The sequence below is a fragment of the Capra hircus genome, chromosome 24 (genome assembly GCF_001704415.2).
Source record: "Capra hircus breed San Clemente chromosome 24, ASM170441v1, whole genome shotgun sequence".
Lineage (NCBI taxonomy): Eukaryota > Metazoa > Chordata > Mammalia > Artiodactyla > Bovidae > Capra > Capra hircus.
Window position 1 is genome coordinate 50,463,159 of NC_030831.1, and position 23,360 is coordinate 50,486,518.

The following is a 23,360-nucleotide window of genomic DNA, read 5'->3' on the forward strand; positions in this document are numbered from 1 at the left end:
TCATCCTGCAGAAACTGCAGGTCCGAGAGAGCAGTATGTTGGGTTATACTGTGGCTATCCTGCACTCACTGCATGTTGGGCTGTACCATGTGGGCCTGCAGGCCTTGTAGTTGCCCGGCCTCAAGACCAAAGAAGGAGCCCAGAGACAGCGACAGAGACCGCGGATCTTACAAGTCAGAGGCAAAGGGTCCTGGAGCAACACAGCACCGTGTGAGGAGCAGGGCATGGTAGCCGTTGTGACTACTCCGGGGAGAAGGAGGCTACCATTTATAGGGGGAAGTGATGCCAGGTAGGCTGGTCAGTTACCAAGGGCGATTATTACGCCTTATAATTAAGAGGACCGGACGGTCATGTGAGTGAAGCAGGGACTGGCCGAGCAGGGTGTGCAAGAGAACAGGCATCTCAAGTGGCCTAACCGTACACCCTGGGAAAGACTATGAGTTTCCAATCTGGGGTCTCTTCTGGGTCCAGGGACCCTCCTCCCCATTTGGCCGAGGGCCAGAGCAGCCAGCATCAGCTGCCGTGAGCTGTGTGTTGCCCATAACACAGCCTGGGAAGTCAGGGGCAGGAACAGCCCCTTTTCCCAGTGTAACTTGTTTACACGGAGTGTAACCGAGAACATGTTTAATTGGGGTGATTATCCACATAGACACAGACAGTGACGGCAGCACTGGCTGGCCGCAATGAGGCTGAGGTCCTGGGAACGTGTAGGCAGTCAGCCTGGCGTGGAGCCCTGGCACATGCTTGGAAGAGAGGCGTGGTGAGGAGGAGAAGAAGTGGGGTGTGGAAGAACCAACGAGAAACTCAAGAGTTCTGGTTCTGTATACAGAACAGTGGTTCTCAAAGGCTGGCCCCCAGACCAATAGTGTCAGCATCACCTGGGAACTTTTTAGACAGGCGCATCCTCTGGCCCTGCTGCAGACTCACTGACTCTGCAACTCTTAGGGTGGAGCCAGGACTCTGAGTTTAACAAGCCCTCCAGGTGATTCTGATACCTGCTTCAGTCTGAGAATTGCTGATGTAGAGCATCGCGAAGCTGTTCAAAACAAGACAGGGCTCATTCACAGCTTTAGCACTTAACTAGCTGGGTCACCGTATCTTTATCAAAGCCTTACTTTGGGCATGCTTAGACGCTTTAGTCCTGTCTGACTCTTTGCAACCCTATGGACTGTAGTCCCTGCCAGGCTTCTCTGTCCATGGGATTCCCCAGGCAAGTATACTCGAGTGGATTACCATGCCCTCTTCCAGGGGATCTTCCCAACCCAGGGATCAAACCCAGGTCTCCTGTATCTTCTGCATCGCAGGTGGATTCTTTACCCCTGAGCCACCAGGGAAGCCCAAGCCATACTTTACTTATCTATAAAATAGGAATAAAAACACCTCCCCTACGGGCGCAGCAAGTGGACCGCAGAGGTGGGGACTTCTCTGCCTTGTTCGCTGCTCTGCCCCAGGACTCAGAGCTGAAACATAACAGCTCAGTAGATAGTTGCAACAAGACTGTGGTGAGGTATTTGTTGAAGTTCCACATGTAAAGTATTGATGCAACGCTTGGCAGACATCTAGTAAGTGCTTCATGATTGTGCGGGTTATAGACACAGATGATGGTGATGGTTAGAAGTTCCCCTTCTGCAAAATGAGAGGCTTCGCTGAAATGACCTACATCATCCCTTTTAGAGAAGAGTCAGAAGATCAGGTCCACAGCCTCTGAGGGTTCTAACTGTGCACCAAAATCTCTAAATGCGAGGAGAAAGGAGGTTGGTAGGCTGCCATTTTGTCCACAGAGGGGAACAGAAGGAAACAGGACAATGTTGGTCACCTCTGGGTCTTGGGCCCAGCAAGTACAGAGCGTAACTCAGCCATCTAGAGAGTTCTCAAGGGCCCCTGAGTAGCTTGGAGGTTTCCAGATGAGTCTGGGTCCTAACTCCTCGACGGAAGGCCCCCTATTGGCAGACAGCCCACAGGTACAGCGTTCATGGGCCCTGCCCCGTGAGCAGTTTCTCAGAGCTGCTTTGTGGGACGGGCTTGTCCGGGCCAATTAACTTAGTTACAGGAGCTCGTCCATATTCCTCTGTCACCCTAAAAAGTGCTAAACACAGCAAGACCACAACAAAGTGCTAAACCACAGCAAGAGCTCCTTAAAGGACAATAATGCTCTTTCCCTCTGAGAATCAAAATGACAGCTGATCATGGTTTCATTCTCCTGAAGGCAGAAACCTAGTCAGGGCCTAGGTTACATTACTGGGCCTTGCCCACAGACACTCCTGTGGGTGGCACATCTCAGATCAACAGGAAATAAAATCAAATTGGGCAACAAGTTGGCAAGTTTCAGTGTCAGCCTTCCACAGAGTGGCCAGTGGCCTCCAGGGTCAGACCATCCCAACAGCCCTAAATAGCAAAGAATAGAACCACAGATTCTAAATTGAGTATACTATGAACCCTATGCCCATAAATGTTCATTTATTAAATACATATACTTATTAAATAGTAATATGAAGTGAATAAGTTCTTAGAAAAATATAATTTTATAAAAATTTGACTCAAAAAGAACACCTAGACAATGCAATAACCATTAAAGAAACTAAATCAGGAGTTAAAAGCTCACAACAAAAACCTCAGGCCTTATAATTTACAGGCAAACTTTCAAATAAGTTTTATCAAACTCTTACAGTGAACGTAAAAAGAGGAAATACCCTGCTACATTAAAACCTTGCTACCAAAGTCAGAAACAAATTAAGAGAGTAAAAAAAAGATCACATGATCATTTCTACAGATACGAGAAACATTCTAAAAGATTCAGTATCTGTGAATGATAAAAATTCATACTAACTAGGAAGAAAATGATTTCCTTCACTGAAAAATAGTTTCTACCAAAAATCTCAACAATGTTTTATTTAACAATGAAATGTTAAAAAACCTTTTTTAAAAGCTAGGAACATGCTAAGGTTGTCACTTACTGCTCCTCATTGCACTAGTCCTGGCAAGCAAAATAAGGCAAAACTGTTATTATTCACAGATGGTTTGACTGTGTAAATAAAGCCTCGATCTACAGCCAAATTAATAGATTTAATAAAAAGACTTTAGTAGTGTTACTGAATATAAAATCAATATATAAAATTCAACTTCATTTCTATACACTGGCTGAAAGCAGAAAGTGAAGTCGCTCAGTCGTGTCCGACTCTTTGCAATGCCATGGACTGTAGCCTACCAAATTCCTCCACCCATGGGATTTTCCAGGCACGAATACTGGAGCAGGCTGCCATTTCCTTCTCCAAGTGACCTTCCCTACCCAGGGATTGAACCCTGGTCTCCTGCATTGTAGGCAGATGCTTTATCATCTGAGCCACCAGGGAAGTCAGAAAACATAATCTTAAATAATAAACCATTATATTATATATAATTATATATACATATGGTGTATATATTATATACAGCAATTATATAATTGCTATATTAATTATAGCATTATATATATAGCAATCAAACAATATGTGGTAACTTGGTGATTCAGTTTGTACCTGGAGTTAGAACAAACCTCACAAGTTAAGGGCATTCCCCTCGCAGAACTACCTACACTTCAACCACAAACTCAAGGTTTCCCAGGCCACTTGCAAAAATAACCAACTAGCTACAAATTTGAGGACTCCCATACCCCCTCGCTTGAACAATTCACAAAACTCGGGAAAGCCCTATACTTAAAATAGGACTTTTTAAAGCTAATCCAATAAACTTCAGATATAGACCACAACCAGCCAAAAGACGAGGCCCTTGGGGCAAGGTCTGCTGCTGCCAAGTCGCTTCAGTCGTGTCCGCCTCTGTGCGACTCCATAGACGGCAGCCCACGAGGCTCCCTGTCCCTGGGATTCTCCAGGCAAGTACACTGGAGTGGGTTGCCATTTCCTTCTCCAATGCATGAAAGTGAAAAGTGAAAGTGAAGTCGCTCAGTCATGTCCGACTCCTAGGGACCCCATGGACTGCAGCCTACCAGGCTCCTCTGTCCATGGAATTTGTCAGGCAAGAGTACTGGAGTGGGGTGCCATTGCCTTCTCTGGGGCAAGGTCTAGGAGGGTCCCAAATGTGAAGCTTCTTGGTCAGCCTCTCAGCCAATTGATGTGTATCACCAACCAGGGACACTTACTTAACTTTCAGTGTCCAGGGTTTTAACTGTGGATATGTTTACATGGTTTGCAGCTACTTCTAGATAGAGTTAAGTTAGTGCCAGCATCTTGGTGTAGGAATGACTTCTAGGAATACCTCTGTGGCTCACCAAATCAACTCATGCACAGCAGGGCCCACCCTATAGCTCATAGTACATGACAACAGTAGGACATCACGCACAGCTGGGTTGATGAGCGTCATGGATTCGAAGAATAGATGTTTAGTCACCATGTAAGAAAACTGGGAATGCCCCCCAAACCTTACAGCTCATAAGCAAAAGAATACCTAAGTAAGGTTTTCCCCAAATTTGACAATAATCTTGAAATTTTATATGACATTGCTGATAACTAGTTTTGAAGGTAAAAGAAACTTCTAGACTATCTACCCAACTAAAGAGTCGACTGTATTAGAGGAAAGACTGAGTTATCTTTTCAATTATCTTTCAAACACTGAATTAGCTTTAAATTCTGCCTGTAAAAAATATTACAAAACTGTCATAGACAAGATCAGAGATTATGAAATCCATTCACGTGTTTGCTACCTGCAGTTTGCCAGGCAGCTAATCAGTAAAAATGTTATTTTTATGAAAGTTGTGATGTTTGTGCTATTTGCCAGCTTTTCAGAATTTTTAATTTGCTGCACTTTTCTGATTCAAAAATATTCACTTCCATACCCAATTTTGTGTTCTTAATTTCTAAGGACCAACCCCCGAGCATGGATCCACCCTGCCCCCTTTCTGCTCCATTCTTCACTCGGTGACTGCCTCCTCCCCTCTCCCTCCCTTGCCCAGCGTTGACTTGTTGCTGGTTTAATGACTGTCTTTGCGGTTAAGCCAGCAAACTCACTGTCTAGAATTGGGCTGTAAGCTCCTTGAGGATAGTCCCCTAGCTTAGAGCATCACGCCCAGGGCCAGCACCACCAGAAACACTGAAGCAATGCTGTCAAAATACCTGTCTGAAATGGGACCGGTGTTCCCTGGAGCAGGTGACCCGGGCAGCCTCTCAGCATTGGGACACTTCTAAAGAAGGCCCATGCCGCAGACCTGCAGCTTTTGTAGGAAGAGAAGGGTTTCGCAGAGAGGATGTGGCCCCTGATGGATAACATGAGCCAGCTGGTTGCCTGGTCAGCAAGGAGAGAAGACCCTTCTAGAGGTCAGGGTTGGGCAGGGTTACTGAGCCTGCATTCAGACCCTGCCAGAAGCAACAGCGGAGAAGAGCTGGAGTCTGTCATCTCCCCTCCACCCTGCCACCTGTGCGTGCCCTGGGCAGTGGGCTGGCTCAGTGCCTGCACTCCCCACACCTCTAATGGCTTTTGTAACAGGCAGCCCCCTGCTTGGGCTCAGCAAGTCCAATGGCCCCAGCCCTCAGAGGCTCAGAGATAAGCGGGGAGGAAGTGCGTTTCCATCCACGCACAGCACACTCAGCAGCGGCCACGGCAACCCTAGAAGACGGCAGATGGGCCAGTGTGTTTCCTCTCCCAGGTAAACGCATTAACAAGGACCTTACCTGGGACTTCCCACAGCACATCCTGCGAACGATTAGTCCCTAAGATGCACCTAGAAAAGAGCAGTGGTTACAAAGAGGGACAAAGAGAAGTGCCAAAGACTGCATCCTTAGCCCCTGAGACGGTGAAAAAAACTTCCTAGCCGCTGCCAACCTGTCCCAGGGTGTTTGTCCACATGCCTTACCTGCCCCTAGTAGCCTCTCTGGGGTGTGGACCCATCTGGGGAAATACTGCCTTTACTACAAGCAGCAACTGTGGGTGAGACTCACCAGGACAGGCAGGTAGTCAAATTCAGCAGTCGTGGGCATTCCTGGCTCCTTCTACCAACTTCTACCAGCAGCAACTTCCTTCTGACACACAGGCTTCCTTCCCCTGGTCAGGGGCCTTCCTGCATCGGGAGCCCTGAATGACCACCACCACCTCCTCCCCCCGACTCCTCCCCTTCTCAGGACCCGGGAGAGGATTTCTAACACCTGCAGCCCAAGGCCTGACCCCTCCCACTGTCATCTGTGGAATGAAGCCACCTAGATGCTCTCAAGTCTGCCTTCTAAGTTCCACCTGATCCTGGATGGAAACAAGCAAGACCACGAGGGCTCTCTCTTCCTTTTCTTAGCTGATTGACTCCATCTTTGTTACCTGCAATAAAGGTGGTGGTTTACACCCAGAGCCTTCAGAGAAGGGGAGTTGCCCAACGAAGTGCCTTTCATTCTTCTGAGTATGCTCTCCCCGCAAGCTGAACGAGGGGCAATTTTAACCTTCCAAGAGGGGATGAGTGAGCAGAAATGAGGTTGGGGGGGGTGAGGCTGGGAGCAGGAGAGGGACTTCAGAGACTGAACTGTCCTCTGGGGGACTTGGTGACCCTGGCACTGTGTCACCGACCTTCTGCCCCAGCTTCCCACCCCCTCCCATCAGGAACAGTAACAACACCCACCTTGTGAGTATACGTGTGTGCTAAGCTGCTTCGGTCATCTCCTACTCTGTGCAACCCTATGGACAGTAGCTTGCCAGGCTCCTCTGTCCATGGGGATTTTCCAGGCAAGAATACTGGAGTAGGATGCCATTTCCTCCTCTGGGGGATCTTCCCGGCCCAGGGATGAAACCGCATTTCTCATGTCTCCTGCGCTGGCAGGAAGGGGCGCCTGCCAACTAGCGCCACCTGGGAAGCCCCCCCATTATGAAACTGATTATCAAATGAAAGGACGCAGCGCTCAGGTGGGACCTAGGACGTGGTCAGCTCCTGGCAAACATGATTATTGTCTGCATCACTCAGTAGTGCTTTGGGGGGTGAATATTCTCTTTCTTTTTTGAGAGTGAATTAGAAGGGATTGCACTAAAGCCCTGAATCTGACCTCTAGGTTGGCCCCAAGGGCCCAGCTCCCAGCATCAAGGTCACATCAAACAGAAATCCACAGCCACACCTCACATCTGAGGGAGCCCCTAGATTACAGGGGGCTGGACTTGAACGTGGCAGCTACCCTTGTCCCGCAATTCAAACATGGCCCACAAACTTCAAAATAACCTCCCCTTGACTGGTGATCAGTGTCTGAAATTCCACCACAGGCGTATCAATCATTCCTTTGGCTTAGGTTTTTATCCAATTCAGTCATCGCGTTGAAAGTGAGCATCTACCCTAGAAAAAACAGCCTTCAGGGCCTCCCCTTCCATGGAGTTGTGATCTGGAGATAAAGAGGTCCAGGATCACAAAGGCTTACCAGCTAAGCCAAGCAGAGGGGAGGGACCTGCAAGAATTTCCCCAGAGAGAAAATGAAAAAAATAAATACCTTCCAGGGTTGTCAGGAGGTCAGCTGAGTTAATGCTGCCAAACTCCCTTGTGCCCAACGGGGACTCAGCAAACATTCGTTCCCTTCTCCTCCTAACCTGTTGTCAGTGGTTTACACCTGGGGTTAACGAGGGCCTGAGAAGAGGGCTTGCTGGGTGGGAGGATGAAGGTGAGAGTGTTTCTGTTTGGGGACAGGACAGGGAGACAGAAAGGGAGGCCTTGGGGCCACTCCTTTGATTTACTCTGATCCCTGTTCACTTGTCCCCTGGTCACAGAGGCCTTCCTAGACCACCCACCCCGTCCCTCAGTGTATCTCCTCAGTCTGCTTTTTTATTTCTTACACTCCCTCAGCTGTCTTTCCTACCAAATGCATGTCTACAAGGACTTTGTTTTGCTCCCTGCCAGGATGGAATCTCAGCATTGCCAGTTCAGACCTAATTTGGCCTTGGTCAAACTATTTCCTTCTCTGTGCTGTCTTCATCGGGTCATTTTGATGATTAAATGCACTGATAATAAAGCAGCACTTGGCACAGTGCCGAGCACATCCTAAGTTCCCAATAAATGGCAGGTGTTGTTATTATTGGTTATTTTCCAGTAAAATTTTCCTTCCTGTGGGTCAGCCGTCTGGAGAAGACTGCTGTGGCCACTCAGGAATTCATCTCGAGTAGAGCTAGAAATAGAAGCCTGCGCTAATTGGGGAACCGTGAAAATACTGCTTACCTTTCCAAAGCCAATGAGCCAGGGATCCCTAGGATGCTGGTTCTCAAATATGGCTGCACACTGGGGTCACCTGGAGAATTTTAAAAATGACTGATGCCTGGGTGCTCCTCCAGAGACTCTAATGTCATCAGCATGGTTGGTGGCCTAAGCATCGGGATTTGTCTTAAGTTGCCCAAGTGCTTCTAATGTGTATCAGGTTTGAGAGCCACTGCTCCAGACTGCTGCCAGACCTCCCTCTTGAAAGTCAGCGAGAGACAAGTGTCTAATTATGGCCTGCTGGTTAATGCATCTTCCTAAAAGGGGCCATTCGCTCACAGTCCAGCCCATTAAAAATTAATCACTTTGGCCCTGCAGGGTCCCCTCACTTAGAGATTGCTAGTGACTGCGGTGCAGATTTCTAGGACTCTAGTGCCCCGCAGAGGAAATCCTGGAGGCCAGCAGCACAAGCAAATGGGGAAACTGAGGCTGGAGCAGCTGCACCAAGCCTTCGTCCACCCAGTCCAGCCCTGGTCCTGGCAAGGACGGCAGTATTAGAACTGGCGATCCAAACAAACGAAACATTTTGTCATGTCTTGCACTGTAACAGAACTCAGAGCTGATGATTAGGATCCCAGAGGGATAACATGCAAAGCTTTTATCTGTGACGCGAGCTCTAGTTGAGTGAGAAGACAACCGCATTTTGAGAAAGTGGTTTTTAAAAAGAAGCTCAGCTCCTTTGCTCCCACCTTCCTGCTGTTTCAAGCAGGGAGAAGTACATTATGCTGAGTGAAAGAAGCCAGTCAGAGAGACAGATACTGTATGATCCTGCTTATATGAATAGTCACATTCAATAGTGCCAGAAAGAGTGCTGGTCAACGGGGGCTTTGGGGGCTGGAGTATGGAGAGCTGTTGTTTAATATGCATGACTTGGTTTTGCACACGGTGGTGATGCTGGGACAACAATATGAATGTACTCAATACTCTGAATTTTGTGCTTAAAAACAGTTAAAATGGTGAATTTTATGTGTATTTTACCACGCAAAAATAAGTCATTTTTTAAAGCAATTCTGATTTTTTTTTTTTTTTTTTTTTAGTGTAAAAGGAAGGGACCACATGGGGGCTACAGGCCTATAGGAACTTAACTGGGCTTTTGGTTATTTCCATGGAAACCGGGGGAGAGATGAATTTCACTGGAGAGGATCCAAAGCAGGGAGTGGGGAGGGGGCAGCCCTGAGAAAAGAGGGCATCAGATCAGCACTTAAGGGGCATCCACTTTAGAGGTTAATGATGGCTTGGATGGTAAAGAATCTGCCCGCAATGCAGGAGACACAGGTTCAATCCCTGGGTTGGAAAGATCCCCTGCAGAAAGTAATGACTTACCCACTCCAATATTCTTGCCTGAAGAATCCCATGGACAGAGGAGCCTGGCGGGCTACAGTCCATGGGGTCACAAAGAGTCGGACACGACTGAGCAACTAACGCTTTCACTTGAGAAGTTAATGAAAACTCAGGGCAGCTGATTTAACCACGCTGTTCACCGTGTGTGTTTCAGCTGCATAAACAGAATGTGCATGTATGCTCAGCTGCTCAGTGGTGTCCGGCTCTTTGCAACCCCATGGGCTGTAGCCCACCAGGCTTCTCTGTCCATGGAATTTTCCAGGCAAGAACGCTGGAGTGGGCTGCCACTTCCTTCTCCAAGGGATCTTCCAAATCCAGAGGTGGAACCCACGTCTCCTGCATTAGCAGGCAGATTCTCCACCGCTGGACCACCAGGAAAGCTGTAAACAGAACGTACCCGGTGACTTGCCAATGACTGTGCTGTACACTGGGCTTGTAAGACTGTGCGTTCCTTCCCTCAGCTTGAGAGAGTCCCTGCTGCATATCTTAATGGAAATGAGTTTTAACAGAGTGGGTTTGGAGTCAGCAAGAAGAAAGGCGATTCCGCTGTGGTGTTCTTTCTGTTTTAAAAGGCCTCTAACATGCCTGATATGGATATTGGGACAAATAAGAATTATACCTTTGGAGGAAGGAGGCTGTGTGTTTCTGCTTAAACTGGGCCTCTGAGAAGGTGGTGTTTTTCTAAATGATCTTTTGATGAGTGCTGGTAACACAAAGAATTAACCCCTATTACAGGTCAGTGTGCTGCTCAGTTAGAGAAATCTGCCTGGCCTGTGAGCAAGGCACTGATCCCTTGGGCAGGGCAGGATATTAAAGATCATCCAGGGTTTTGCTGGTCCAAATGCAGTCCTCCAACCTGCAGCATCGGTACCACTTTGTTGGCCTGATGAAATGAAATCTGCACGTTCAGCCCAGGCCCCCAAGAATTCAAATGTGAGCCAGAGTCCGAGGATCTGCGGCCTGCAGGTTGCTGCTGGCTCATCTCCCATGAGATTGTCCATCCCTGTCTGCCTAGGAGCCCAGCCCCATCCTGGGACAGCCTGGTGGATTCGAAGGCTCTCTTTCTTCGAAAGGCAGTTCAGCCATCTATTGGGATCACAGGGACTACATCGTCCCAAACTGGCGTTGCATCCCAGCTGTGCTGCTTGCAGCCTGGATGACCATGGATAGGTTGCTTACCCTCTCTGTGCCTCAGATTCCTCCCTGTCAAATGACTGTCATAAGAGTCCCTAACTCATGGGGTTGTCACAGGGATTAAAAGAGTTAATCCCTAGGAAGCATGAGGGCAGTTCGACTATCTCAGTAAGCGTGAGCTATTATTATACTGCCTGGATTTTCTGCCTCATGCCATGGCTCACGTCTGTCCCTAGAGCCTCAGAGAACAAGCTTAACTCCCCATCCGTATGACAGCCCTGTGTATGTCCAGAGGCAGCTCTCATGCCCTCTGCAATGTTCCCCAGGCTCTAAGCGCCCCGTCTTTCCCATTCCTTGGGTGATTTGCCTTTGATTTCCACAGCACATCTGCCAGGAGCTCTTCTGAGAACTTGCGCCTCCACAAAATCACGGCATCCGTGCCACAGCCCTGTTGACCCCCTCAAGCTCAAAAGTTCTTACTTCTCTGTAGCCTGACAACTCTTTCCCTTGACCCAGTTTCTTCTAGATCAGACGGGATCCATGTGTGCATTCCTCCCCTCTTCCAGGGAAGCGTGGTGCCCAGGGGCCTTCCTGAACCTGTTAACCCCCAGCTATGCGGAGAGCACCCGAGTTGCAAGCCTCTCCAGGCTTCCTGCAGCCACTGCCAGGGCTCCACGAACAGCCCTCCCTCTAGTGAGTCTGCAGGAACCCTACCACAGGCACCGGCCTCCCCAGGACCTTCCACAGAAATCCCTGTCCTACCCACCTCCCCTCCCACCCCAACCCCACCCCCAGGTCTGCCCTGACCCAGAAGTGCCCGCACCCCTCTGTTCCCATCCTTCATTCCCCAGGGCTCCTTTTGCTCTAGAGCCTGGCAGAAGCCACCGAAAGAAAGTGAATTAGTCGCTTAGTCATGTCCAACTCTTTGCCACCCCATGGACGGTAGCCCACCAGACTCCTCTCTCCACGAGATTTCCTAGGCAGAAATGCTGGAGTGGGTAGCCATTCCCTTCTCTAGGGCATCTTCCTGTCCCAGGAATCGAACCCACATCTCCTGCATTGCAGGCAGATTCTTTACCTCTGTCCTACGGCTCCTAAAAACACATCAGGGGCAGCCTTGCCTCTGCAAACATCTTTTACGTTCAGGGCAGGTGCTTCAGAAGGAAGCCCTCCTGTATCCACTTCAGCCCCAGAATCTGCGGATAGACAGGTGTTAATTATAGGGAATTCCATAACAGCCTGCTCACCGACACATCAGAGTAAACGCCCCTCAGTAGCTCCCCCAATGAGCACTCTGCTTTAGCCTTCCTCTGACACTCCTACCTTCTGGCTGGAGAATAACATTGGGCCATTCTTTATTTATAATCCACCCGCCCAGATGTGCGCACCTGCAGTTAGGCTTGTCTCTCATTTTGAGACTCAGACTTAAACTCCTCACAAACTACTCGCCATACAACCACAGGGACGGTCCAGGTGCATTAGGCTAAGCAAAGGAATTTCAACTCAAAAGGCCACACACTGTGACTCCATTTATATGCATTCTGTACAAGGCAAAACTAATGGGATGGAATAGAGTGGTTTCTAAGGAACTGGGGCTGGGGGGTGACCCAAAACGGGCAGAAAGGAATTGTGTGAGATAATAGAATTGTTAGACATCTTGATTGTGACGGTGGTTACACAATTCTATACTTTGTCAAAACTCATGGAACTATACACTACAAAGTGAATTTTACTGTTTATAAATTATACATCAATAAACCTGGCTTTTACAAAAATTACACTTGCCAATCCTTTCTGGAACAAGGCAAAGCATAAGCCAAAAGCCATCAACTTTTGTAAACTCCTCACCCACTGCTGAAAGTGGGAACTGGATCTGCCTGTAAAATCAGGTCTGTTAAAGAAAGGGATCAGCGGTTCCTCCAGTAGGTGCCCCATTTTGAAAGGGCTCAGACCATGCAAGACTTTGCTTACTCATTCATCCGTCCATCCACTCGACAGTGTTCACTGGACATTTCCTAGGAGGCAGAACTGCGACAGAAACGAGCAAGGCAGAAACGACTGTGAAACAAGATACAGCCTCTGCCCATGAAAGGGGAATCGTCCAGTGGTCCCGGGGGTTGGATGGGTGAGGCAGGTGGGATGGGAACTGCAGAGAAGTAAAGTGCTCAGTCGTGTCCCACTCTTTGCCACCCCAGGGACTGCAGCCCCCCCCCCCCCAGACTCCCCTGTCCATGGGATTTTCCAGGCAAGAATACTGGAGTGGGTTGCCACTTCCTCCTCCAGGGGATATTCCCTACCCAGAAATCAAACCCACATCTCCTGAATTGCAGGCAGTCTTTTACCACTGAGCCACCAGGGAAGCCCCAGAGAAGTAAAGAAACAGTGACAAAACAGGGATGGTGGAGCTCCTGGGAGGGGGCATTCAACTTCACCCCAGGGAGCTGGGGAGTTTCTGAGAGGAAGCAGGCCTGAGTAAGTTAGCCAGGAAGGACAGCGGGTGTGAAGACACCCATTGCTGGAAGGTACACACGCAAAGGCCCAAAGGACAGAGAAAGGAGGCATGTTTTAAAAATTACGAGGAGCTCATTTGGGAGCCTTGAGGCTGGGGAATGGGGGTGCTCTAGTCTTTTCTTCCTTTCTTCCGCCAGTTTGAGGTCCTGCTCGGAAGAAACATGTGTCACCAAGGAGAGAAAACTGCCATAACGGAGGGCTCTCGGGTTTTAAACACAATAAATCTTTGCTCAACAAGTGAAGAGATTTCAGATTAACTGATTAAAAGCTCCTGGGGACTTGAGCTTCCTAACTTTTCCTCTGTTTTAACCTGGGTCTGTGATACTTTCTACTTCAGCGAAAAAGGAAAACTAGATGCCAAATTGGAAATTACAACAGCAAATAACAAAATGTTCCCTAGACTCCCTGACTGGATACCCCTGGTGCTGTCTGAACTCGACCACCAAATAGGTCTGTTTTTTTCACTTTAGAGAGACTGTTCCAGGTAATGCAGAGAGACATTTTGCAGATTTCACTGTTGCACATGCTTTCTGAATTACACAGAGAACAATTTCCACATGGCCTGGCTATATTTCCCTAAAGCACCTATGACGTCATTATTTCCCATAGGAAGGGCTTCCACCCCAGGCCACACACTGAGCAGTGGCTGAAATCAGCTAGAACACCCACCCCACACTCTGTAGAATTCCCAGAACCCTCTGGGCCAACCAAAGCTGTGTCCAGTCTGCCTTTTAGGGCTGCTCCCCAAAGCCCTTCACCCATACCCATGATGAAGCTGGCTTCGTCCATTCCCAGCAGAAGACTGGTGTCTGGCATTGTAACAGAAATAATTTAATCATCAGCACCAAAGCAACTGGCTTGATTTCAATTTTCCAGCTATTTCTGAGATTCAGCCCACTGAATAAATGAAATTCCAGTTTCTCATCATTACTCTGTTGATGGTGATAATGAACTCGAGTACGGCTCCTGTTTATCCATCTTCTTACTAGATGAGGGTAGAGTGTTATGTGTTGTTACATCAAGATGGGCTAGGAGAGCGTTGCTCCTTAAATAGTGGCAACCTGGATCCCATTCCACAGAACAGAACTCCAGGGGCTCATAAGATTCCCCCACCAAACTCTTTGAGCCCCTCAAACCTGCCTGAACCCCTCTAAACAGGTTATCAAAAGGAAGGATGGAGAGTGAAAGGGGTCTTTTCTCCCTGAAAAGGGACAAGAAGAAAGGTATGGAAGGGAGTGATGCTCAGTCATGTCGGACTCTTTGAGATCCCATGGACCAGTTCATGGAATTCTCCAGGCCAGAATACTGGAGTGGGTAGCCTTTCCCTTCTCCAGGCAATTTTCCCAACCCAGGGATCGAACCCAGGTCTCCTGCACTGCAGGTGATTCTTTACCAGCTGAGCCACCAGGGAAGCTCTGTGGGAGGGAGGGTGTCCATAAATGACTGATCATTGGAAGCTGGGGTTTTGTCTTCCAGGGTTACCTGTCAGAAGGGCTGGTAACGAAGTGGTACCGCTCACCACGCCTACTCCTCTCCCCTAACAACTACACCAAAGCCATCGACATGTGGGCTGCCGGCTGCATCCTGGCTGAGATGCTCACGGGCAGGATGCTCTTTGCTGGTAAGCTGCTACCCGGGCCACCCTCCTGCCCCTCTGCTGCAGCTCAATAAAAGGGGGGTGGGGAACACGCTAATCACAAAACCTGCTATCCTCCTCTTTGAGGCTGCCTCTGACTTTGACGGCACTACTTGGAGGCACCTTGTTATCAACTATTTCAGGCGAAATTCTGGAGAGGCAAAAAAAAAAAAAGAAAAAAAACTTCTTGAGCACTAAATTTCCAAAATCAAGAAATCATGTCTCTTCAAACACCTGGAGATTAACCCATGAAAACACCCATCCTACCTTTTCAGCTCCTTTCTCCCCTCTCCCTGCCACTGTGAGAGGTCAATCGGGAGTGCTCATTCAGAGAGGGGACCCCACCAGGCTCCCAGAGACCCTGAACTGACCCTACCTGAGTCCACTGCAGGGAGAAGCCAAGTGACTGCTTCAGAGCAGACGCTGATGCTTCGGCACTTTCTGGGTCAGCATTCACAGCATTCGCATGAGCTTAGTGCCATACAGGGCATTGTCAGGGGGACACGGGAGAACCCTGCCCTTGGCCTCCAGCTTCTGGAAGACTGGGACCCCACAGGACTCAGTGATGGTGGGGGTTGCTCTGTGCAGCTGGATGAGTCAGGAAGGAAGACCAGGCTGGGTTGGATTCAACCCAGTAGAGGTGAATGGCAAGGCTACTCATGCAAAAAGGGAAAACAAAAGGAATAGGATGGCCCAGACACCAGAGAGGGAAGCAAAGATTCAGACCTGACCCATCCCAGCAGCATCAAAGCTCTGAAACAGCATCAGCGATGGCCTGGGTGTGGAAGAGGACTTGAGCTTCCGAGAACCAGAAGCCTGAAGCTTCTTATGGGTGAAGATGCTATTCATTCCCAGCATCTAGCATGATCCTTGGCAGGGAGAGGACACTCCATAAATCTTTGTTGAATGAATGAATGAGTGAGTGAATGAGGGCTTGGATGAGCCATTCCGTCCTGTCCCACAGACCTGGCAGCCCCGTCTTCCTCCCTCTGCCTGGAGGATCACCAGTCAGCGCACTCATGACATGTCCCAAACTTCATTTGCTATTCCTGAGTTTTTTGTTCCCCTCCTAATGGGAACCCAAAAGGTAAGACTCATTTTTAGCCTTAAAATCTCTTCCTCCCCCAGCCTGGTAAAGGAAATGCACAGAGGTGCATAGGAAGGAACGCTTGGAAAGCCTCGGGTCGGGCTGCTCCCATCATTTTAGCGCAGGCTGACTTAGGCTGTATGAGGCTGGACCATTCCAGAGGCACAGAATGCTAAGAGAATGGATGGGGCCCCAGAGACTACCCCTTCTTTCTGCATTTGACCAAGCCCCAGAGACGGCAAGCAACTTGCCCACAGTCACCCAGCAGTTAGCAGCAGAATGAACCCAAGTCCCCGGGCTCCCACTTTCCTAGGCGCTGGCGTTTCCACATCCACCAGCCTGGTGGGTGGCACGCGTAACCATCTGGCATTTGCCTCCCCAGGGGCTCACGAGCTGGAGCAGATGCAACTCATCCTGGAGACCGTCCCCGTGATCCGGGAGGAGGACAAGGACGAGCTGCTCAAGGTGATGCCTTCCTTCGTCAGCAGTACCTGGGAGGTGAAGCGGCCGCTGCGCAAGCTGCTACCGGAAGTGAACAGTGAAGGTACCGCCACCTGACTGCCCGGCCGGCGTCTGGAGGCTGCGCTCTGCGCCCTGGCTTCACCCTGGGGCCCGGGGGGCAGGCAGTCTTTTCCGAAAGGACCAGAGTCCCTAGACACAGAAGCGGGGGACCCCCTGGCAGCGGGTCTTTGCCCTCGCTCCTTCCAGACCGAGTTCAGCCGTCAGGCCACCCTCAAGGCAGTCACTGCTGGTCCTCCACACTCAACCCTGATTTTGCTTCCTTTTCCTTCTTTCTCACTTGCCTCCCTCCCTCTCCTCCACCTCCCTTTACTTTTTCCCCTCTGGAAGGCATGGTACGGTTTCATCAGCTTCAAAGTCTGATCCAGGCTCAGCTCCCCGTTCCACCAGTGACTAGCTGTTTGGCATTGCGCAAGCTTCTCAACTTCTCTGCATCTCAGTTTCCCTAACTGTAAAATGGATATAATAATACATGCCACATAGGGTCATTGTGACGAGTACATAAAATAGAGTTTGTAAAGTCCTTGACATAGGATAGTTTCTCCATTATCTGAGATGTTAGAATATCACCAGTCTCATACTTGCTAGAGGCTTCCTTGTTGCTCCTCAGTTGCTAAGTTGTGTCTGACTCTTTGCCACCCCCTGGACTGCAGTAATGCCAGGCTCCTCTGTCCTCTACTTTCCCCCAGGGTTTACTCAGATTCATGTCCAGTGAGTCAGTGATGCTATCTAACCATCTCATCCTCTGCTTGAGGAAATTCCTATATCAGACAGGATATAGGTTTGGCCAGTTGTAAGAGAAACCCAGATTCTCAACAACTTAAATAACATTTATTTCTTATTTAAGGAAAAAAAAAAAGAGTTTATTTCTCTCATATAAGAATCTAAAGCAGACAGTCCAGGGCCACTGAGGTAGACCTAGTCTACAGTCATCCAGGGGTCCAAGCCCCTTCTGTCTTATATCTCTACCACCTTAGGGTGTTGCCCTTACCCCTTGGAGGAAGGTGGGGGAGGAGGGCAGCCCCTTGCCTTTAATGTCACGAGCCAGGATCTGGACACCTCACCTCCATTCATGTCCTGTTGGCCAGAGCATAAGTCACCTGGCCCCACCTCACTGCAGTGAGGCTATGAAATGGAAATTTACCCCACTGCCACTGTGTGTCCACGTCCATTACTATGGAAGAAGAGAACAGACATGGGTACCAGCTACCGTCTCTGCCACGCTCCTCCCCATCGAGAAACCAATAACTTGGACTAACAGTGTCTTTGGCCATGATCCCCTGTCAATCAGTAAACTGTCTTAGCTTCCTCGTCATCAAGGGAGAGAGGCAATTTGATTCCCCACAAATTAAGTCTCAGCCCGTCCACATTTTCTTTGATTCTTGGGCCTCTGTAGAAATCCTGCCATGTGACAGGAGGTTCAGAATTCTCAGGAATTCTGGATCAGGGATGAGTCATCCATGTCTCTTCCCAAACTACCACACACACAGCAGCCCCTCTGGACACTGTGGGCCTGCCTCAGAGAAACCAGAGAGATGATAGGTGGTCTCCCCGGGAAGACGGACACCTGTCAGAGATGAGCAGATGAAGGAACACATCCTAAGGAGTCAGCGAGAGCCCTGGGGCTTTGGGGAGGGCGTGAGAGCCACTGGGCACAGAGAGGGACAGAGAGCCGACCTGGAGAGCTGGTATCAGCAGGATCTGATTGTCTGAAGGGAAGCCGGAGGGGTGAGCGAGGCCAAGAGGCCACAAGGCCCTGAATGCCCAGGCGACGTGTGTGGACTGGATCGTGGAGCCAAATAGAGGTTCACGAAAGCCGGGCTGGCTTCACCCTCCCAGTGTGCCGGCTTCAACCACAGTTCTCTCATCCGTCTCTGGGCTTGAAAAGTGACCCCAGTCAGCCTGGCCTCAGGGGAGAGGGGTACGGTTGAAACGAAACTTCAGTAGGGAAAGGGTGTCACACCCGCCTGCCCCAAAGAGCCAGCTGCTGTCCCTCGGCTCACCTGGGGCTGTCCCTCTGAGGGCCTGCAGGCCTGAGAAGAGGCTGTCTCTCTAGCTATCCCCCTCGGAGGCACAAAGGACACAGTCTGGGTGGACTGTGTCCCCCAAGCAGCCGCCACTGCACGCCTGCAGGACAGGGGAGCAGGCCCGAGACCTCACCCACAGGGCGTTCAGTCCTGAGCTCCGCTGACAAGAAGCAACTACACCGCAGGGGACAGAGCCGATGAGGAAGCCTCTACCCAAAACAGGGAGAGGAGCGCTCTGGGTGCAGCAGGGGTGAGGGACCCTGTCCCCACCCTGCCTCTCAATCACCAGAGACGCCCCTCCCTGAGAATCCTTCCAGAAACCCTGGGGGTCTGAGAAGCCCAGCTGGGAATCCAGTGGGGCCACATAAAAGTCACATGATTGCACAGAAGCCTCAGTATATCAAAAGCACCAAAAAACCCCACAAAAACGTGTGGGAGGTTGAACTTGCAGAAGAAAGAGTTGGGGAGTGAGGGTGGTGGTTATGAGTTAAGGGGAAGCCGGTGCTGTAGCCAATAGACCTGAAATCTCCATGGCCTACCTGCTAGCGATGTAGGCACCGATCAATTCAAGTCCAGACAGAGGGGGGCTTCTGCCATCTTCAATCAGAGCTTCCAAGGCTCCCCCGGGCACCAACTTCCAGCTGAAGCCAGAGGCGGGAAAGAGAACAGACACACGTGCAGGAGGTTTTGAAGAAGGTGGCCTTGATCTGCCAAACCTCCAGGGGCAACTTGTGGGAGAAAGAGCTCTGGACCCAGGATCCCCGGGCTGGCAGGCTCTGTCCCCCCGCCCTCCTCCATGGTGACTGCTCTCACTCAGGCTTTCTACTGCTGAGTCCTATAGGAGGAGGGTCCTCCACCAGCTCCCCCCACAGCTGCACTCAACTCACGACACCTGACGGTGGGGGTGGAGATGTCCCCGCTTTCCCCCTCCAGGTGGGACCACCTCTGAGACGCGTCCCATGCTGTCTCTTGGAGGACCCAGTGGAATGGAGCCCCAAGTGCCTTCAGCAGGAACTGCTCACTGGCACGTCCTTGGCTGGCTTCTCCCCCGACCCCCCCACCAGTGCTTCCTGGGGTCGCTGCCACATAAAGTGCCTCCACCCCATTCCTTGTCTCTGCAGAAATCCAGCCAAAGACAAAGTTCTAGCCCTGACCTCCAGTAACCAACGGTGACCTTATCTTACAAGTCACTGCAATCCCTCTGTGTGTATTGTATGTATATGGGCACTCAGTCATGTCCGACTCTGCGACCTCATGGACTGTAGCCCACCAGGCTCCTCTTGTCCATGGAATTTTCCAGGCAGGAATATTGGAGTGGGTTGCCATTTCCTGCTCCAGGGGATTTTCCTGACCCAGGGATTGAGCCCACATCTTTTGCGTCCCCTGCACAAGCAGGCAGATTCTTTACCACAAGCACCCCCTGGGAAGACCGTAACCCCTCTAAAAGTGAAAGTCTCTCAGTCATGCCCGGCCCTCTGCGACCCCATGGACTATACAGCCCATGGAATTCTCCAGATCAGAATACTGGAGTGGGTAGCCTATCCCTTCTCCAGGGGATCTTCCCAACCCAGGGATCAAACCGGGGTCTCCTGCACTGCAGGTGGATTCTTTACCAGCTCAGCTACCAGGGTAAGCCCTCCGGACCTCCGTTAATTCTTTTGTAGAGTCAGAAAGCAGCATCTGCTCTGAATTTATCCCTAGACTGTGGTGAGGGTCATGAGAAAGGGAACGGGTAAGAAGCCCTTTCACAAATGGAAAAGTACAGACACGCAGGGGCATCCCCAGGCTGAGGAGTCTCATTCTCACTGTGCCAAGGGCACCAGTGACCATCCCGTCCTGCTCTGCTCCCCACAGCCATCGACTTTCTGGAGAAGATCCTGACCTTTAACCCCATGGATCGCCTGACCGCCGAGATGGGGCTGCAGCACCCCTACATGAGCCCGTACTCTTGCCCGGAGGACGAGCCCACCTCACAGCACCCCTTCCGCATCGAGGATGAGATTGATGACATCCTGCTGATGGCCGCCAGCCAGAGCCAGCTCTCCAACTGGGACAGGTGCGGCTCCAGGGGCCCCGGCCCTGGAGGTTGGCCCCCACGACCTCATCCTCCCATTTCTACCTGCCTCTGATCCTCCGTGACCTCTCCTTCTGTCTCCCGAGTTCTAAAGTCCATGGGGCACTTTCCCCAGCTCGGCTTCCCGCCCTTCTCTCCTTGTCCCTAGATGCTCGCTGTAGATGAACAGACGCGTCCTGTGCATGTGGTCAGGGCCTGCCTTTGTGCCACCCAGCCACCGCCACCCTCTCTCCCCACCCCAGGTGCACCGCACACCCTGGGTTCAACACAGAGTCGAGCAAGCATTTCATGCGTACCCACAGCCAGAGCTCACGTCTTGCAGGCTGGGAATTTGCCCCAGAAAAGCAAAGCACAGCAATGCAAGAAAACAAGGCGCAATTCACCATCACACACCACCTTCCTGCTCTTCACATCTTTTGCGTCTCCTGCGAAGCCAGTAAAGGAGGCACCATTATCATTATTGCCCACTGATACACGAGGAAGCCACAGCTCAGAGAGGTTAGAGACTGGTGTCATGTCACAGGGCTAACACCTGGCATTGAGGGGCAGTCCCCTGTCTCATGTCAGACACCGCTAACACTAGCAGAACTCTTCTCTCCTAAGCTGGGCCGGGCCTCAGAATCCTTCTCAACCCAGTGTGCCCAGAAGTCACTACCAATGAGTCACAGCTGGGGAGGAGATACGTTTTTTTGTTTTTTTGTTTTTTGTTTTTTGTTTTACAAACTCCACATAAGCACACAGTGATCTCTCAGGGCCCTTCCCGTTCTGATGTTCTAGATCAGGCAGCTAAACGTTTAGGCAACACCACCTGCTAATTCTGGGAGGGGAGTGGTGGTGGCTGCTCCATTTAGAAACAGAACTCGAGGGCTTAGCAGCTAGGACTCCAAGGGGGCTGAAGTGGGAGCCCTGCTGCTGCGAGAAAGTAACAGCTGGTTACAGAAGTGACAGATGAGCAGTGTCTCCTTTTTGGTCATTTGACAGATGATGGGTTTCAGATTACGGAGGCTCCGATGGAGGGTCAGGGCCACCTTGCTATTTTGGGACAGGCCGGTTGTTGTCGATGGTTGTTATCAAGTGTTGCCAGCAAACAGAGATTAACAAAGACCCTCTCTGCTGCTCCCATGCTAGGCCTGCCCTTGACTGTGCTCCCTGCAGCCCCGCCGCCTCCACTCCACAGGGTTTAGGGCACAGCACATTGCATGCAGGGTTCATCCATGCTCAGCACGGCTATGGCCTGAGGCTGGCGCCAGGAAAACCATAGCAGGGTTTCTTTGACCCCTGCCCACCACTTCTAAACCTGGGGCGCCTCTTCTCTGACTTTCCCTATCACACCTGCATGATAAAGGCGGTGACAAACCCCTGCCCACAGGCCCTGCTGCTTTGGGCAAGCTGTTGACGTCTGAACGCTCGTGTCGTCACCTATGGAGGAGGTGATAATACTCCACGGGGTTGCTCTGGAGACTGCAGACAACTTATCGGGTTGGCTGAAAAGTTTGTTAGGGCTTTCCATTTCCAAGCCCGAACAAATTTTTTGGCCAACCCAATACACTTGGCCCTTAGCAATGTAGCAGCGAAAGGCAGATGACATCCCATTGGGGTGTTATTAAATGCTATCACAGAGCTGCAGAAGAATGGGATGAATATGAGCTTTTCCTTTTTGAATTATGCCCAGTCCAGCCAGTGTAGAAACTGGCAAGACAGTTCAGAGAGTTACGCAGCTGGAGCACTCACGGTTCACTGAAGCTCTGAATCCTCAGGAATGCCATCTGCGCACACTCATACTCTGACCAGGGTCCCAGCCTAATGCTTACCAAGATACTGGTCCTGGTTTGAGGGGGTTCTGAAACCTCAAACTAATAGAACTTTCTTTCTAATAGAACTAACAGAGTGTCTAAAAGTGACGCTCTTCACAAGTCTTCCTCCTGAAATCTCTGCCGTTTCAAGGACCCTCATGGGAGGGGACAGTGTTCACCTCGAGGAGGGACTCCTGCCCTGATGTCATCAACAGGCAGAACTGGTACCTTCCTGTGCTTCACAAACCACAAGGCGTGGACCGCAGCTGCCTGCCTGCCCGGTTACACAGCCAAACCAGCCTGCCCTTGGTTTTTCCTGTGTGAGAACTTGGCCTCCTGTTCCAAGAGGCTTCCTCTAGGCTCCCTGCCTCCCCATCCCCTAAATTCCGCATAGAACACCTGACATGGAGAGGGCTCAGCCCAAGCTGATGGCCTACCCACCTGCCCTTCACTGGGTAGCTGCTCTCCAAGGCCCCAGGACAGTCAACAGAGGGCAGAATTCCAAGGATCCTTGGCCTCTCTTGAGGGTGCCTGTAATCTTTTGGTATGCCCCACCTGCTCACATCTGCACAAAGTCCTGCAGAGCCTCCAACCAGAACCACTAGGGCAGGGTTCCTAGCTCTGGTTGGAACTTAGAAACACCTGGGGAGGTCTGACAAACACAAAGCTGCAGAGCCTTTCCCTAGACATACTGAATCATCATTGGAGGTACAGGGCAGGCATGGAACTTTATTTTTAATCCCCCCCCAACACACACGTGCACACATACACGTGCACAGACACACACACACACAAGTGATTCTAATCTGAGCTCTGCTACTCAAAGTGTGGGCCGTGGACCAGCAGCATCACGTCACCTGGGAGCCTGTTAGACACGCAGATTCTCAGACCCCACCTCATCTACTGGATCAAGATCTGTGTTCTCAAGGTCCCCAGGTGATTTGTGTGGACATCACAGTTTGAGGAGCACTACATAGGTGGATCCACTAGAAAATGCATTCCAAGGTGACAAGGATTTTGTTCCCTGCTGTGTCTGGTAATGCC

The 23,360-nt window shown here is 50.5% G+C and overlaps 1 protein-coding gene across 1 annotated transcript in view; it reads left to right on the forward strand.

Annotated features, from left to right (window-relative positions):
• The window catches only part of MAPK4 (mitogen-activated protein kinase 4), a 173,643-nt gene that overhangs the window by 146,528 nt on the left and 3,755 nt on the right, over window positions 1–23,360 (forward strand). The window contains exons 3-5 of the mRNA XM_018039722.1: window positions 14,657–14,801; window positions 16,286–16,447; window positions 20,304–20,505. Of these exons, the coding sequence (XP_017895211.1) occupies window positions 14,657–14,801; window positions 16,286–16,447; window positions 20,304–20,505 (509 nt within the window). The remainder of the gene's footprint in view (window positions 1–14,656; window positions 14,802–16,285; window positions 16,448–20,303; window positions 20,506–23,360) is intronic.